General features: G+C 37.7%; 1 protein-coding gene across 4 annotated transcripts in view; it reads right to left on the bottom strand.

Moving 5' to 3' along the window:
- Nucleotides 1–18,469, bottom strand: part of SVEP1 (sushi, von Willebrand factor type A, EGF and pentraxin domain containing 1) — a 180,214-nt gene that overhangs the window by 67,197 nt on the left and 94,548 nt on the right. For all 4 annotated transcript variants that reach the window (XM_059143460.1, XM_059143462.1, XM_059143461.1 and 1 more), the window contains exons 19-27: nt 12,869–13,030; nt 12,386–12,477; nt 11,161–11,257; nt 9,023–9,136; nt 7,424–7,537; nt 6,374–6,575; nt 3,523–3,680; nt 2,291–2,492; nt 313–488 (exon numbers count right to left, since the gene is read on the bottom strand). In XM_059143460.1, the coding sequence (XP_058999443.1) occupies nt 313–488; nt 2,291–2,492; nt 3,523–3,680; nt 6,374–6,575; nt 7,424–7,537; nt 9,023–9,136; nt 11,161–11,257; nt 12,386–12,477; nt 12,869–13,030 (1,317 nt within the window). The remainder of the gene's footprint in view (nt 1–312; nt 489–2,290; nt 2,493–3,522; nt 3,681–6,373; nt 6,576–7,423; nt 7,538–9,022; nt 9,137–11,160; nt 11,258–12,385; nt 12,478–12,868; nt 13,031–18,469) is intronic.

Genomic DNA, 18,469 nt, shown 5'->3' with positions numbered 1-18,469 from the left:
GCAACCAAAACATACCAGCAATTCCTCTCTTCCTTGGAAGACAGTTTAGTAACCTTCCATGGCTAGCTCAGCCTGTGTCTTGCTAGTCTTACCATGAGTCCCCAAATGTGTTTCTTACACGGAGTCACACAGCTCACCTAGCTAAAGCTTCTAATAATTCACAGTCTGGGTAATCAGGGAGTAGAAAATGGGAGAGATAACTGTTGACCTTTGTGCAGAAGCAAAGACAAAAAAGCTAGCCAATGTGATGTTCATCTAAGTGCTTCCATGCTTGGCATCTAACAGAATTATATTCCTTTAGCTAAGACATACCAAGTATGGGTGAACCAACAGAGAGGCCCACACCACCGTCAGATAGTTTCCCATCAATATAGACCTTCCAGGCTCCATCAGAACTCCTCCAAGTGATGGCAATGTGGTGCCAACGGTCATCATTCACGGAGGGACAGTCTGTTATCTTTTCCTTGCCATTCACATAAAGAACCCAGCTGTGAAAAGATTCCAGGTAACAGAGTCATCAGTCATATGTCTTACTCTCATCTATGGGGCACATTACTATTTTTCTTCTCTTCCTTCTTTTTCTTTCTTTTTTTGTATAGAAAGCGTTTTGAGGAAAACCATTACTTCTTTTTCTCCATTTGCACATAGTTCATAGAGGTAGAGTTGACTTATAAATTACACTTTATTGGGGTTCACTGAAAATTAGTTAATGCTTCTTAGACATGATGGGGTAGGAAAAAGTCTTAGGATAATGAGAGAAGTTGATCCAACTTGAGATAATTTACCAACTGTCTAGAATGGAATGGGAAGAGAATTGCACAAACATCAGACTGGTTTCTTTCCTTTGGAAAAGATGTTTTCCTAAGACCAGGAACAAACTTCAGAGGTCTCATACAAAGTGAGTTCTGTCTCTGGGTTGCCAAAGCAGTCACATGGCAGACGAAGTATGTCAATCCAAAGGCAAAGATAATTGGAACTAAACAAAGATGACCAACAAAAAGAGGGTTCCAACAACCATGTTACTTTGGGGAATGTCAAAAATACTAAGCAGTTTGAAATGAAATATCTTCAAAAGCAACTGGAAAAAAAGAAAAAAAATGGGGAAAATCGATATGGAAGATAAGAATTCATTGAATACCTCTCTCCATATCTTCTCAGTCCTTATCCACAGATGTTTTGGAAAATATGGTCTTTTTATAATACTAATTACTTACCCTTTGTGTTTTCCCATTTTCCTTCCCTATTCAAGTAGGTAACAAGCTCTCTCTTTAGGGGAGGTTTGTGCAAATTTCTTGGATTTTGTTTTTGAAAGCTCAGGTCCACTAAGATAAGGTTTGAGGATGGGGAGAGTTCCATCAGAACAGTGAGAGTCCCATGGACTGAGGAGAGGCAAGAGAGCGCAGTGGGGCCTGTACCCTAATCTGTAGCAACAGGAGAGGAATTTGGGTAGATCTGAGATGAAAAGGCACCACAGAGTCTGTCTCGACTGAAGGTCAGGATTTCATGTGGCCAAGAGCTGTGATTCTGAGGGGCCCACAGAGGCTGAGGCAGTTCATAGCCTAGTGATAAGCAGTGTGGACTGAGGGCCAGTGATGGAAGTCCTGGCTAAGTCTGTGGCTCTTTAGCAAGTCTCTGTGATTTTCCAACAAGCTGTGAGGACCTAAGATAGGAAAAGCACTCAGTAGAGAAGGAAGGAGGGTAACAACTGAGACTGACCTTTCTGACAGCCCAGAGAGATGGGGGCCTGCAGGTGAATTAATTGATCCAAAGAGAAATAAACATCAGCTCTTATACCTGAGTCTACAGATGGGTTCATATTTAATATATGTGTTTCCCATGGGTCAGTAATGTCACTGAAATCCTTGAACCCCTGCAGGCTCTGATATATAAAAGAAAGTGTCGGTCCTAAGAGTCAGAGTCTGCGACTTAGCTCTACCACTCCGAGAGTGTGAGATTTGGGGAAAATCATGGGGAAAATCATTGAGTCTCTCTGAAACTTTGCTTTGCTACCTAGAAAACTAGTTCCTCAGGTCACTGCAAAGATCAATGAAGTAACACTTAGCAAATAGCAAAACACAGTCCGTGCATAAGGTGCTATCATTGAAACTTTGCTTTCTTACAGAACGTGTCCAGATGCTCTGTTTGACCATTGTCACTCTGCTGTCCTCCTGGAACACCTGACCCCCTTACTCCTCTATCCCTCAACCCCAGTGTCAGTTCTAACTTGGTGTCAGTTCTAACTTATCTTGGATAAGATCTAGAGTATGGCTTTCCTGACATTTCTGCTTACCCATTATAATCGGTCAGGAGGAAGGTATTGTCACTGCCATTCTCAAGTGCATAGGAGATCGGTGTTCCATAATTATTGGTGTCATTGGATTTCATCCAGAATGTGCAGGTTACAGCCCAGAGAGATGGAAGCACACCATCTAGCATGACATAACCATAGATACCCGAAACTTCAAAATCCAGGTTAAAGCCTGAAGACTGGTCTACAACAAATAAGAAAAGAGTGTGGACCATGGGAGGCATTTTTCAATTGTCTAAGGTAAGCAGCAGATATGCAGAACTATTGTCAAAAAGTCCATTTCAGTCAATGTGATTTTATGGGAAGTAGTTTCAACATAATATATATATAGTATTTACAAAATATACCATACATTCTTTTAAGTAAAAGAATCAATGGGTAACTAAGATAGGGAAAGCACTCAATAATGTAAGGGATCAGAGAAATAGGGACTAGCTGGAAGGAGAGGTGGAATTGGGAAGTTAATAAAGACAGAAAACACTAATGCATGTCTGTATGCTGATGGAATGACTCCGCAGAGCAGGGGAACTGAAGGTTCAAGAGAAAAGGGGGAGTACTGCTAGGGACACATTCCACCTCTACTCAGGGCCCTTGTTCATCCCTATTTCATGAGCAATTCAGCTCTGCCCCAATCCTGCATACCCCACTCAAGAAAACAAAAGTCCCGCAGCTAAAAGACTCCAGCACCCTGAGAAAACAGCTTAATTCTGATTCTCAGACATGTCTATGGACTCTGAGCTCCTATATCAAGTGTCCTTTCTAAACATGTAGAAGGTGAAGAGTTCCTCTAAATTTCATTTTCTCCATTTTCCCTCTGAGCTTCATTTTCCTCACTTTTGCTATTGGGGATAATTGTAACTAGTCTGCTGGACGGTGGTCAAGATTAAATAAACACAGAGGAGCCTGGGTGGCTCAGTGGGTTAAAGCCTCTGCCTTCAGCTCAGGTCATGATCCCAAGGTCCTGGGATTGAGCCCCATATCAGGCTCTCTGCTCAGCAGGGAGCCTGCTTCCTCCTCTCTCTGTGCTTGCCTCTCTGCCTACTTGTGATGTCTGTTAAATAAATAAATAAATCTTTTTAAAAAAGATTAAATAAATACAAAATGCCTAGCCTCATTTTTGGTAGGTAGTCAGTGTTCAAAACAGATAAAAATTGACATTGTTATGATCTCATTATTTTTAGTATTGTTATTAATAAAACTGAGCTCACATATACCTGTTTCACACCTGTTGCCTGAAAATCCCGGCTGACATTTACAACTGTATGAGTTTAATTCATCCACACAGGTGGCCTGATTTCTACATGGGTTGGACTGACATTCATTGATGTCTATTTCACAATATGGTCCAGTGAAGCCTGCTTCACACTGGCACCTGAAAGAAACAGAATGTTACTAACATATAGAAATGCATTAGACAAAGTTGTCTCCCATTTATGACAACACTGTCTCAAAAAACTTTGAATACTGAAAGCTCATAGATGCAGAGAACAAACAGGTGGTTGCCTGGGTTGGGGTGGGATGGAGAAATGGGTGAACTGGGGTTTTGTTTTGTTTTTAATTTAGGAAAACTGAGTAAAACAACTCTGAAATGATGAAACATATTTTACACATCAAGAAAGTGCTTTAACTGTTGGTTACCTTTTATTTTAAAGTTCATTTAATTAAACCTATTTAAGACAATATGTATCTGAAGTGTGTAGCAAAAATAGAGTAGGAAGTGGTTCTGGTCCAGGCAAATTATTTACACACTGGGATTTTCTTTCCCCAAAGAAGTGCTAGGAAAAAATACAAAAAGTTCACAAGCTGTTCCAAAGGCTTTATATATATTAAACCAGCCTTTATAACAATGAGGTAACATTATTATCATTCCCATTTTACAGGTGAGTAAACTGTGGCTCAGAGAGGTTAATCTGCCCAAGTCTCCTTGTTACTAAGTGGTGGATTAGGATTTTAGACCCAGTCTAGGGCCTTGTTCTTCATCAGGATGCTGTACAGTCTCTGTGGTATGCAACACACCATTTAAACCCATCGGAATGGACAATATATCTGATAATGTCAAATGCTGACAAGGGTGTCATGAACCAGGAAATCTCACATAGTGAGTAGAACTACAGTTTGGCAATGTCAAGGGAAGCTGAGGGTTTGCATTCCCAGGACCTGTAATTCCATTTCGACTTATGTGCTCTAGGAACTTACTGCACAGGTGCACAGGACACATGTAGTGAACATTCATAACAGCCTTATTCTATGTGTTTATGACGAATGGGAAAATGAACCATGGTATAATCCTTTACTGGAATACTAATCAGCAGTTAAAGTAAATAAACTAGAGCCAAATGTATCAATCTTGACAACACACAATGCTGAGTAAAAACAAAACCCAAATTGCAAAAGGAAGTATGTAGTATAATAGTTATTATGTAACTGTAAAACTATATTATGCACTGTTTATGTAGCAACCTATGACATCTGAATGAAAAAGATATACACCAACTTCAGAACAATGGTTACTACTGAGGAAGAAGAATGTGTGTGCGTGCATGTGTGTGTGTGTCTGTGTGTGGGTTTTGAGGGAAATCCAAAATGATCTTTAGAAGGTATTTCTTTAAAACAAAAGATGTGAATCTAATAGGGAAAGATGCTAAGGTTTGATAATTACCATGATGAGTATGTGATTTTTATTGTTCTTGGTAATTTTCTGTATGCCTGAAATATTTTTTAATTAAAAAGGACCTGTCCCATACATGTTGATTAACATTGTTATTAGCACGTTTACACTGGAATCAGGAGCGGGGGATTCTTTACTGAGTTCTCTGTATTCGATGATAAATCTATTTTAGCTAGACTTTCACTCATCTGTATCCACCTATGTTTGATATTCTAGCAATCCAATATCCTTGTCTATGAAATAGGTTCACTTTGGTTACAACTAACGTTCCCTTTGAATTAAGAGAGTTTACCTTCATGTCTCCTCTAGTTAGGACTTAGACAAATTTATAATTCATCGATTGTTTTTGACTCTGGGGAGAATTTAGAACTCTTGTTGTTTATCTGGAAATTTCTCATTGCCTGTGGTTAGGCACCTATATGCCAGAAGATGTAAAAAACCTACAAAAAGATGAAGCTACACTGCTAAGATTTCACATCAAGAGTGAAAGTCTCGCTGGCAGAATCAGTTGCCTATTTCTTCTGGATCGTGCCCTGGCTGTTTGTCGGGGGACAGTAATGAAGGGCACTGAGCCACAAGAGGACTGGGAAATTTTGCAACTGGGTACTTTTCCCCCCTTTCTTTTAACTTTTATAAACTTCCACAGACAGTGGCAAGTTGAGGACAATAAAGTTTCCTAAGATTTTGCAAGTAAGACCAGTCCATCGTTCGTACTGCAGAAGCTACAGACCCTGCGAGGGGAACAGGATGTAATATAGGGCCAACTTGACAGTGATGAAGGAGAGTGTTGATTTTCAAACTGTATTCTCCTGGCACCCCAAGAGCTGCCTCAGAAAGACAAAGGATGTCTCCTCTACAAATATTACTGTTTTCAACCATGAAAGGTTAGTTTTCATGTTAGACTTCTTATGAACCAAGGGTTACTAAACTTAAAAAAAAAGTTTGAAAACCACAGATATAGAATGTACACTGGCTCTTTGACAGGATGATGGCACAATTCCTTTTGACGTTGGCTTGTGCAACAACTCTGGCTAAAACATAAGACACCTGACAATGAGCTCTGTCTAGTGCTTTGGTATTTATTTCTGTGTTAGTGTGTTTTCTTTCATCTTTCATGACTTCCCAAGTACAGAACGGTGGTTTTCATATCTGGCCATGCATCAGAATCATTAGAGAGCTTAAAACATATAGGCTATATTTTTTAAAATTACAGACTCTACTCCAGACTTAGTGAATCAGAACCTCAGGTGGTAGGGAGAGTCTACCGCAGCCTATCCTTGGGCTAGAATTAGGAAGTGGCTGACTTGGGACTTGAAGGAACGCTCCATAAAGGCTACAGAATGACAGAATGGTTGAGAAAATAAAATCAGTGCAAAGGACCACACTTAGGGCTTTACCTGAAGCTACTGGCACCATCTTTACACGTAGCTCCATTTTTGCATGGTTGACTGAGACATTCATCCACATTTTTTTCACACCGGGTACCCAAGAATCCAGGAGAGCATTTGCACAAGAATCCCCCAACCTGATCTTCACAGAGTCCATTATTTAAGCATGGGCTTGACTGGCATTCATTGACTTCTGTTTCACAGTGCAGGCCTGGGGATGGGGGAGGGTGAGAAAGAGCCCAAATGTTAACCCGCCTGGGAAACAAAGATGGAAGTGTGCACTTCCTGAAGGAAGTTGCTCCTGAAGGATCAGAAGGGAAGGAGGAAGTTGCTCCTGAAGGATCAGAAGGGAAGCGGCTGGACTACTGGCCTCTCACACTGGTTTGAGATCCACTCTTGAATGGCTTTTGTAAGGCATTTTAGGATTGTGTTTTGGATAATCTGCTCTTTTCATCTCAGGTCTTTCTGAAACTAACATTCGTAATAGACATCTAATTGAGGCTATGTTTAAAAAAAAAAGAAAACTAGCAAATTTAGTTCAAAATTTTCCTGTTTCTTTGACCTTGGCTTTTTCCTCTGTTTTTTGACATTGCCTTTTTCCTTCACTGGTCATTTTTTGGGGAACTCTCTCTTTATAAATTGTATATACATATATATAACTTTTTATATATGTGGGTTATATATATATGATATACTTATCATATTGTTTAGCATCTATTTATTTCCAGTTCCTTCTTGAATGTTTATCTTAGCATATAAACTCTTGTCTTGTCGATGTCTCTTTTTCTTTCTGTCTCCTCTCTCTCTCCCTCTCTCATTTTCTCTCTTACACACACAGTTTTTTCTAAGCTATGTGGGAGTAACTGCACCTTGATACCCTTTGACCCCAAAATACTTCAGCGTGAATTTCCTAAAAAATAAGGACTTTCTCTTGGCTAATCACAGCACAGTTATAAAATCAGAAAATGAACCTAAACATAATATAATGTTTAAAAATGTAGTGGTTTGTGGTGCTTTTCAGGACAATGCAACAATGCAGGAAGAATGGAAACATCTCACCTGTGTATCCTTTCATACAGGTGCAGAGATAGCTAGCCAAGCCATCAATGCAGGTTCCTTTATTTAAACAAGGACTAGAGTTACACTCGTTTATATTCTCTTCACATAGCTTCCCTGTAAGGAATTGCAGAATATTTTAACTGGAGGAAACGTGAAAGGAATTTTAGATGAATATTTTCAAGCAAGCTGTTCAGGTGTAACAGCAGAACAATCAGAAATCGTGGCTAATATGTTTGTGAAAAACTTTCCTCTTTGCCAAATACATTGAAATAAGATGTTTTCTTCCATTCTAGTTATTGCAAAAATTTTCTAGCAAGAAATCTGACATTCAGCATACAATGGAAAATGATAACTATGACTATCTAGCTTTTTTTTAAATTAGGGTGACAACTATGATCTATTTTAAAAATTTTATATTATTTGCTAAATGTTCACCTCTTTGTTGAATTTATTCCCTGAGTTCTTAAATATGACTTGCTTATCTACTAGTTACAGGTTTGTACCCTTAAGAAACATATCCCCAGGGTGCCTGGGTGGCTCAGTGGGTTAAGCCTCTGCCTTCAGTTCAGGTCATGATCCCAGGGTCCTGGGATCAAGTACCACATTGGGCTCTCTGCTCAGCGGGGAGCCTGCTTCCCTTCCTCTCTGTCTGCCTGCCTCTCTGCCTACTTGTGATCTCTATCTGTCAAATAAATAAATAAAATCTTTTAAAAGAAAAGAAAAGAAAAAAAAAACAAAAAACATATCCCCAATAATCCCACACACTCAGCCTCTGGCAACTACCATTCTACTATCTATTTCTTATTTATTTATTTGAGACACGGCGAAAGACACACAGAGAGAGAGCCCAAGCGGGGAAGAGGGTCATAGGGAAAGGAGAAGCAGACCCTCTGCTTAGCCCAATGGGAGGGAGCGAGGGAGCCCAATGCAGGGCTCAATCTCAGGACCCCAAGATCATGACCAGAGCCAAAGTCAGATGCTTAACAGACTAAGCCACCCAGGTACCCCTCTACTATCCATTTCTATGGGCTTGCCTTTTTTAGATTCCACATATAAGTGAGATCATACAATATGTCTATCTCTGTCTGACTTATCTCACTTAGCATATGCCTTCAATTTTAATCCATGTTATTGCAAATGGCAGGATTTCCTTCTTTTTATGGCTGAATAATATTCCATTACATGTAACTCAATCACGTTTTCTTTATCCATTCATCCCTTGAGGTACACTTAAGCTTACTCCCATATCTTGGCTATTGTGAACAATGCTACAATCAGCAAACCTTCTAGATAATGATTTCATTTCCTTTGGACAGATACCCAGTAGCAAAATTGCTCGATCATGCAGTAGTTCTGTTTTTAATTTCCTGAGGAGCCTCCATATTGTTTTCCATAGAGGCTGCACCAACTTACCTTCCCACCAACAGTGCACAAGGGTTCCCGTTTCTTCACATCCCCACCACCACTGTTCACTCTTGTCTTTCCCTGATAGCCATTCGAACAGGTGTGAGGTGGTATTTATTGTGGTTTTGATTTCTAGCAATGGAATTTTAATGATGCCAAGGTTTATATTATAAAAACGAGAAACTTTCTTCTTACCTGCATAACCAGGTGGGCAATCACAAATGAATTCCCCAATTAGGTCTTTACAAATTCCACTGTTGAGGCAGGGCAGTGAGCTGCATTCATCAATGTCTGTTTCACACTTTAAGCCTAAAATGCAAACAAGATACTGAAGGAAGTCAAAGAGCAGGATCAACAGGAACAGAACGTGATCATTTAAAGGTAATTATCTGAATAATCTGAATTTATAGGGAATGGTAGTGGTGAAGGAAAGAGCAAAATTCCTTAAGTGCTACCATCTAGCTAAGTTTTTAGTGAAAGTACTGACTCTTTCTAGAGACCCCAGATATCTTGGGGCACCTAGCTGGTACCGTCAGTTAAGCATCTGACTCTTGGTTTTGGCTCAGGTCATGATCTCAGGTCATGAGACTGAGTCCTGTGTCAGGGTCTGTGCTCAGTGTGGAGTCTTCTTGGTTTTCTCACTCCCTCCTCCTCTGATACCCTGCCCTGTTCTTTCTCTCAAATAAATAAAATTTTTTTAAAAGGTATCCTTATAAGGAAGAGAGCCTGAGTGGCTCAGTAGGTTGGGCTTCTGACTCTTGGTTTTGGTTTAGGTTGTGATCTCAGGGTCCTGGGATCTGGACACTGTATCAGGCTCCATGCTCAGCAGTGGGTCTGCTTTTCCCTCTCCCTTCCCTTTGTCCCTCCCCCGCTTACTCTCTCTCTCTCAAATAAATCAATGAATAAAATCTTTAAAAAAGAAAAGATATACTTATAGGGATACATAAAAGATAGCGGAAAATCCCAAGTTAGAAGTTGGTGGTGGGGAGGGCAGGGGAAGACCTGGGAACATAAAATTAGTTTAACTCCAAAGTGAAAAATATAGGGTCATATATACTTGGATCATGGCCATGTGGCTGAGGAGTAGTGGTGGGGCTAAGTCCTGCCAGATAGCAGTGCATGTGCCAAGTGTCCTCGAGGGGGACATGTCTTCTGATACAGTGCATATAAGCTATCTGTGGGCTAGCTCTGCCAGAAGCCCCTGTTTTTCCTCTACACCAGGTGGTCTTAAAGTGTGGCCCCTGGACCAAGAGCATCAGCAATTACCTGGGAATGTGATAGAAATGCAAATTATCAAAACTTTCCTAGATCTAGAGTCACAAATTCTGGGTGAGGGTCTAGCACTCTGTTTTAAAAAGACCTCTAGATGATTCTGATGCCATAAAAATTTGAGAAATACTGTCTAAATTATACCTTTTCTCAACCACCACTTGCTTATAAAATTCTAGGACAAGATCCATTATTTCTTATGGAATGTCAGGACAAAAAATTTTACAAAAATTGAGACAAATACATATGCAATATAAGTAAGCTGAAATAGAATATTCTTGATAGCCCTGGGCTACATTCCTTTTCCAATTCTCCTTTTGCTCATTTTGTGGTGAATTCTTTTATTTTAATACTATCTTTCTCATTGAAATGACATTTTGTGTTAGCTGTACAAAAGCCAAAAAAAAAGAGGCAAAAACTATTTCTAAGAGAAAATAGTGAACTATTATTTGAAATAAATTGTAATTTTAAGATATAGTTCATTTCCCCCTCAAAAATTATATTCACATTCACTGGAATGTGAATTACACTACAAGAAAATATAATTCTTGCATAATTTCTACATAACCAAGTTCAAACCATATTGTTTTTCCAGGAACAGTTTCCAGAAAGATAGAAACGGAGCAACAAATCATAGCTATTCATAGGAACTTCCACTAATGTGAAGGCAATGAGAGAAACTGGAGTTTGTTTAAAAATATTTATGCTGGACAACCCGTTCTATGTTGGGTATCACATCATACATTTAATTTGTGTTAGAATGGAACCTTGGTCATGGTCTCTGAAACTGTATTCCTATTTAAATTTTGAGTTATGATATGACTTTTTCCATACAGAAGATGATTCTTGATTCTTCCTCCAAAATGTGCAAGGAAAACTGTTATTTGTAAGATATGCACATGTTTTTTCACCTTGTTTTATCTTGTTCAACCAAATTTTTGTGCACTGACATAGTCCAGTGTATTTAACTCACAGGGTTCATTTTTAGTGTTTCAAAGTTTGATGTGCAAGTCACAATGATTTTATCAGAAAAATATACTAAAATTTGCATTCTTCTTTGTTACCTGTATATCCAGGTGGACAGAGACAAACATAACCACTCCCAAGCTGTTGGCAGGTTCCACTATTGCGGCAGGGGTTCAAGAAACATTCATGGAAAACCTACGGGTAGCAAAAAGAAATCTATCAGAGACAAAACACTCCAATCATATCAAAGCGATCCTGAGTAGGGAGTTTGAAGGTTTGCAGCACTAGACAGGTGGTTCCTGTTTCCAGGTGAGTTCACTCAAGCTAGCTGGACCACTGCCTGCATAATATTGGTGCCCGCCATATATGGACACAAAGAATATATCTTATTCTTGAGTGACATTCTGAAGTGTTTCTAAATGCTGGCTGCATGTTAGAAACCATCTGAGGTGCTTTGAGGTGCTTTAAAAGTAGAAATGCTAGGGCCCCACCCCAGACCAGCTCAATCAGAATCTCTGAGGTTGGGATCTGAGCATCATTGTATTTTAAAGTTGCCCAGTGGATTCTATTATGTCTCCAGGGTCGGGAGTTACTGCTCTATGGGTTCTTACAAATTTTTGTCTTCTAGGCTCAGTTTCAAATATGATTTACAAGGCCCTTACAAGTCGATATGTTTGGACAAGATGGTTGGAAGCTGAAATAAGAAATACAACCTTATTATCCTCCTTAAAAATTCTTAGGGCCAAAGAATTCATCTTGACATTGGGTTAGGTCTATGCAGAGTAATGGCTGAATCTACCAAAATAATTGGTCTTAGTAGTCTTTTTTTTTTTTAGGAAAAACAATAGTTTAGTTATGTTCATGAGTTATGTTCCTTAGTTTTTTCGAAATCCATACATTATTCCGATAAATGATCTTTTTTTCTAACAAAAAATTTAAATAATTTTCATAAACATTGAGGAACTCTTCCTGCCAATCAGAAAAGGCCTTTGGCTAAACCAAATGCCTCTTACTCAAATAATGGATTATGCTTGAGGTAAGTGCTAATTATTAGTGAATTTAAAGGCTCCCACATCTACACATTCTCTATGCCAGACATTGTTGGGGAGAATTCCCAATTTTTGGTAGTTAGAACTCTTCCAATGGTGCATTTTTAGAAAATTCTTATTAGAGGTGAATACTATTATTCATTGATAATGTTTCTGAGACTTGATTACTTGAAGTTTCAACTCTGGTAGTTTTCCTCTGTTTAGCATGTGTAATGACAAAGTGTTTTCCAAACATTTCACTGGAGAAGATTCTATAACTATAAAAGGGACTTGCCTGACTGCTGACTTCATACTTCTTTTTGATATGTCCAGGAGAAGCACGGGGCACTATACTTTCCTCTGCTGCTGAGAATGTTGAGCCAAAAGCTAGTAAGATTAATAAGAAAACATTAGAAAAACCATATTAGTGTGCGGTATTTATTGCCTATAAGTAAATTCTACCTAAATACTACGGTCAATATTCTAGTTCTCAGAGTAGGTAAAGTCACATATATTTTGATTAGGAATAGTGAAAAAAGAGCATAGAGATGGATGGGATACATCATTAAATCCTAGACTCTCAGAAAGAAACTGGGAAGTTATCAAGTTCAATGTACCCAAAGTAAGAATCATTGAGTTACTGTCATCAAAAAGGCCTCAAATGACCAGACATCCAAATCCACAGAAAATAGCAATACTCATAGTTGAAGCTACCATGAGACAAACACAGGTCTCCAACACGTGGGATTACATAAGAAATGAAGCATCTCCTTCTTACTGGAGCAATCTGCGATGGACCTGGTACCACTGGTGGCTGTAGTTCCGTGAAAGGGACAAGATAAGCAGAAGGACTTCCCTGGATTGGGTTGGTAGTAGTCTCGTGGACATGGGTAACAGGGCGTTAATCCAGAACGAGAGAATTCTCCTACTGGACAAGGTACTGCAAAAGTAAAAAATCATTTGTAAGTCCAAACAACATATTTTACTTTCAAAAGAGGTGCATTAACCCTCGGTTATAAGAAAGCTACTGAACTGCTGATATATTCTCTGGCACATATTTAATAACTATACTATTTTATTGCATCAGATAAACATTCTGTTGTTTCCTCCTTCTCTTAACAACACATATTAACTCAATAAAAATTTGAATTCAGTAATATTGTATTCTGATTTTTCCACTTTATTATATCCTCGGCATTCCACAAACTGTTAAATAACATGGTGTTTCATAAAAGGAAAATACTGCATGCCAGTGACAGGACATGATTGAGCTAACATTTCCTCTACTACTGGACATTTAGGTGTTTGTATTTTTTAGCTATTATAAATAATGCTGACCAGAAAATTTTCTGCATAAACCCTATAAAAAGCTCTGATTATTTCTTAGGGATAACAGTTGAATTTGAACGATGAATATGAGTAGTTGAACCTATAGATCTAAAGATGATGGAAAACTTAAAGCCAATAATATATGTCAAATCATCAAAAAATAAATAAATAAAAATGGTTCTGACTTATGGGCCCATTAGTAATGTATGGAATTACTCTTACTGCATACTGATTACTGATAATGATCATTTAAATATGTTTTTTTTCAATTTGAAAGTGAAAAATAGAATTGCACTGTTATTTTAACTTACATTTCCATGATAAATTAAGTTTTTTTTTTTTCATGTTTGTCAAAATTTTATTTCTTCTGTGTTGTTGTCTCTTCTGCACGGGGAAGAGGGCCTTTTTTTTTTTTTTAACTTTTAAACCTTTTAATGTTATTTTGTATTAGACATGCTTGTTATTAACAACAACCTGTTGAATACTGTGACTTAACCAAATCTGAAATTCTCTTGCTAATAATTGGTAGAATATTAACTAAACAAGAAATAGCTTCAAACAGAACATGAACCTGCATTTTCTTTGATAAATTTTGGTTGCATCTGTCACAGCTACAGTGAGGCAGACCAGTCATGACTACATCTCTGGGCTGGGATTTTAGATTGTGACCCAAAGATGAATTCAGCATGTTCTTTTCCTTGTGAGAACTGGTGTCATCTACATGAGCCCTTAAACCACTATGAATGGAGAAAATCACTAAAACTGTTAAGACTTGTCTGCATAAATTTAAACATAGAAGATAGAACACAAAGAAGTAGCTATTTGGGAATCTCAGCATATTTATCATGTAGGCTTTGGATTTTTAATAAAAATTAGTTTGGCAGAAATGATTAGCAATATGGCTGAAAAATTTAGAAATGCACTCAAGGCTCAACAGAGCAGGATAGTCCAAATAATGGCATCTTTTTTGGGGGGGGAGGTATGACCGTAAACATTAAATAAACAATAAGGCATTTGTGGTAATCTCAAGATGTTTAGATCAAAGTTTTTAAGGAAAAACAGGCAGCCACATCTTTTGCAAAAGTGCTCTTTTATATCACTGACAAAAAGTCAGGAGTCAAATCAAGAGATGGCAGATATCATAGATATCATAGATATTAATGCTTATATAGAAAAACGTTATTTCTTCTGGTTACGTTTGTTATATTAAAACTTTAAACTGTAAGTATCTTGGTCAAACAAGATACTTGTCATACTTGTTATAAACAAGATACTTGCTGTAGCAAAAATATTTTTTATATTAAAATTTTCTTAAAAACATTTTTTAAAAGATTTTATTTATTTAAGAAAGAGAGAGAGTGCACAAGCAGGGGGAGAGGCAGAGGGAGAGAGTGAAGCGCAGATTCCCCACTGAGCAGGAAGCCCTACCTGGGGCTTGATCCCAGGACCCAAGATCATCCCAAGATCATCATCTGAGCAGAAGGCCGATACTTAACCAACTGAGTCACCCAGGTACCCCTAAAACTTTGTAAGTATATTTGTTTCACTAACAATAAATTAACCCATTCTTCGTTGTTAGATTTCAGAGTTCCAGACAAGGTTTTGCACAAACATACTCTAAGTTGCTGAGTTTAAAATGGGTTTTCTGAATCTCAAGTTTCAAAAAAAATGATTACCTAGTAGGAAAAGGTAACTCCCAACAGCTAATTAAAGTAGTTAACTGGAAGCATAGATTTTCTATTGGTAAAGACATAAAACTTTGGTTTGAGAGAGTATCTATGAGTGTGTATGATAAGGTAAAAATACAAATTCTGTCAATGAAACCAAGATGCTATGATGAATTAAATTGTTTTGCACATAAAATTTGTTCAGCACAAACTTATTCTCAAAAAGAGAAAGACTATACCTGTAGAAAAGTGTCAGAATGCCAAAAATTATGCTAATAAGTAATAATAAAATCTTAAGATTAAAAATCGTCAAGGTGGTTAGTGAACACTATGTTGTAATGTCTATACTTTGTGTTTTGACATAGAAAGATATAAATTTTTATGTGAAAATTAGCTTAAATTATATTCCAAGGGCAGACAGCTGTCATCAGAAATATACTTTCTAGGACTGGACAATCAACACTTAATGCATGACTTACACATACAGAAAATTTACATATGCAGTAAATATACACAGACACATAGAGCATATGTATGTGTAAACATAACATACCACAAATAATAAAAGCATTATCTGTAGTTATAATATGTATTAAGTATACATAGATGCACGTATACAGGGGCAGTTCCTGATGGTTTATTTTCCTAAGAAGAGAGGGGAGAAAGTTTCATTTTGAATTTTGACCAAAGAAACTACGATTTCTGAGTCAATAAAAATGGGACAAAATCCTTTTAATTTCTTCCACTCATGAGAGAGAGGGAGAAATCTAAGTATTCCAAAAAGGATATTAAAATAGGATTAAATACAGTACCTTGAAATGACTGGGAAAAATGTAATCTCACATGTCTGTTCCCTGACAGTGTTAAAGATAACATATAGTGAATTTTGCCTTTTCCAACAGGTTTCCTAAGACAAATTCATAGGTCAGAGACTCTCGTCCTAAGCCTCTTTTTAACTTCATCCTATAGGGTTAGGGTAAGAAATGCCATCTTGGCTCAGCAATCATCTTTCCTTTTCCTACAGGACCAGGTGTAAACAATACCATCACCAAAAAATAATTTGTGGGACTTATCTTTTGGATAAAAGTCATTTTAAAAAATGAAAGATTTCTAGGATGCCGGTATGGCTCAGTTGATTAAGCATCTGACTCAATTTCCGCTCAGATCATAATCCAGGGTTGTGAGATCGAGCCCCGTACTACCTCCTCACTCAGCAGGGAGTCTGCTTGAGATTCTCTCTCTCTCCCTCTGCCCCTGCTCTCTCGCTCTCTAATTAATTAATTAATTAAAATAAAACAAAAGATTTCAGACTCTTGAGTTTATTACCACAGACCCACAGATATTTAATATCCTAAGTGGTGATAAAAGATGAAAGGCATGAAATATATATTACTTTAATATAGAAACAAACTTAAATATAGCAGCTGTGTTGATTAAAGTTCCACATGCTAAACAATGCAAAAAGTGATACCTTAGTAAAAAGTGAGGTAAACCATAAACATACACATAAAAATAAATCACTACAAAGAAAAACAAAAGTAAGGAAGTTTAAAGCTAGGAAAAATTTCAAAAAATAAATAAAATACTAAGAAAATATATAAGGGACTGTTTTAGACAGTGTGTATATATGTGTGTATACACATATACATATACATTTAAAGTAAAATGGTATTTATTCAATACCACAGGAGAGAGTGCTGAGTGTTGCTGTTTCCAACTCACTCATGACAAGAAAATGTGGTTAAACTTGTGCTAGGAATATATTAGGAGAAATACAGCAGTTACCAGAAGTTTAGAGACTTTCTGGGAATCAGAATTACTTAATTGGAGTAATTTGGTATTAAACAAACCTCAAGGCTTATTTGGGAAGCTAAAGGGAAAAATCATCAATTATGAATTTGTTTTACTGTAAAATCCTAGTTACTTTTGTGGTTGGAAGAAGAGAAAGAGAAAGAATTTTCACTACAGATTTTCTTCCAGAATTCAAAATTTTGTCTGTATATTGACATAATAAGAGTCTCTGGTAGATTTATTTCAACCATAATGTGGAGCCTTATTTGCTTTTTAATTTAAAAAAAAAACCCTCAAACTTGGTATTACACAACAGACATGGTTTATGAGTTTCAATCAGGTCTTAGTTAAATCTTTTCTCTTCAGTGAAACATCAGGTTAATGACTACTACTTGCCTGATTCCTCAGGTCTAACAGACTTTTACCTACTGTGATCCTACTACATTGAGATAATTTTGAGGCTTCCCCATTTTCTCCCTACAGCACTCATTTACAAGGACTATATCTCCCAAGATGCAATGCTGGACACTCCCCTCGCAGGACCATACAAAAATGTCCTACACAGTTGTTTTCTGGGAATTTGTTTTTAACTGGATGCACAGGTATAAATGACTGGGGGGTACAATGAGGCTGTGTGTGTATGTGTATGTGTGTGTGTGTGTGTACAGCTTGAAAGAAATGGGGAGCCAACAGATTGGTTTCTTAAAAACATTGCTTTTCAATAAGGGAACAGTTTTCTAATTTTCAGATAGCCATAGACCTTAGGTTTTTAAATAAGTGTGCAGAGGAAGTGGAGGATACATAATTTTTAAAAAGTCATGTTTCAGCCTGCATGTTTGTTCTGCTCCCAGTGATATAGCAGAGGTAGGCCAACAACTTTTTATTTTTAATCGAGTTCCATTGACTTGGCAAAGTACGTGGAATTTGGTGCTCCTGGCAGCAGGATGACCTTGACTCTCAACCCTAATTTCAAGGCCATTTTAAGCTTTCATCTTTTCATTTTGTTTACATCTTCTAACCTTCACTGCCCTGGAAAACTGTACTTAGCAGGGATGTTAGAAATATTTGAAAATTGAAATTCTAATCTTTTTTTGTCTATTGTGGTTCTCAACATACGGTCCCTGGACCAAGCAGAAGCAGCATCCCTTGCGAACTGGTTAGAAATGTACATTCTTGGGCCCCACACCAGACCTGCCCATTTAAACACTCCAGGGGTGGGACCCAGCAATCTGTGTTTTTAAGCCCTTCGTGCTATCATTTTAGATCTGAAATTAGTCATACTCAACTTACCCTGTTACTTTAGAATCTCTGGAGGGGAACTTAAAAAGAAAACCAGACAAGTTAAGTCAGAACATCTGGGAGTGCAGACTGGGCTTTAGCATTTTAAAAATGCTGAGGTAAATGTACAGATCATTCCAAAGGGAAGCCAAGAGGGGACAGCCACTCACAAACCCTGCAAACTGTAGGAAATGAAAATCGTTAATTCATAAAATGTCTTTTTAGAGTTTCAAGGAACCTGAGACCACACCTCACTTTAGAAAGGAAGAGACTAAGTTCCTAGGTGAGATGCATTTCTACCATATCATGAAGCC

Source organism: Mustela lutreola, chromosome 12 (genome assembly GCF_030435805.1).
Source record: "Mustela lutreola isolate mMusLut2 chromosome 12, mMusLut2.pri, whole genome shotgun sequence".
Classification (NCBI taxonomy): domain Eukaryota; kingdom Metazoa; phylum Chordata; class Mammalia; order Carnivora; family Mustelidae; genus Mustela; species Mustela lutreola.
The sequence above is the reverse complement of the archived record's forward strand: the minus strand, read 5'-3'. Positions and strand labels throughout refer to the sequence as shown.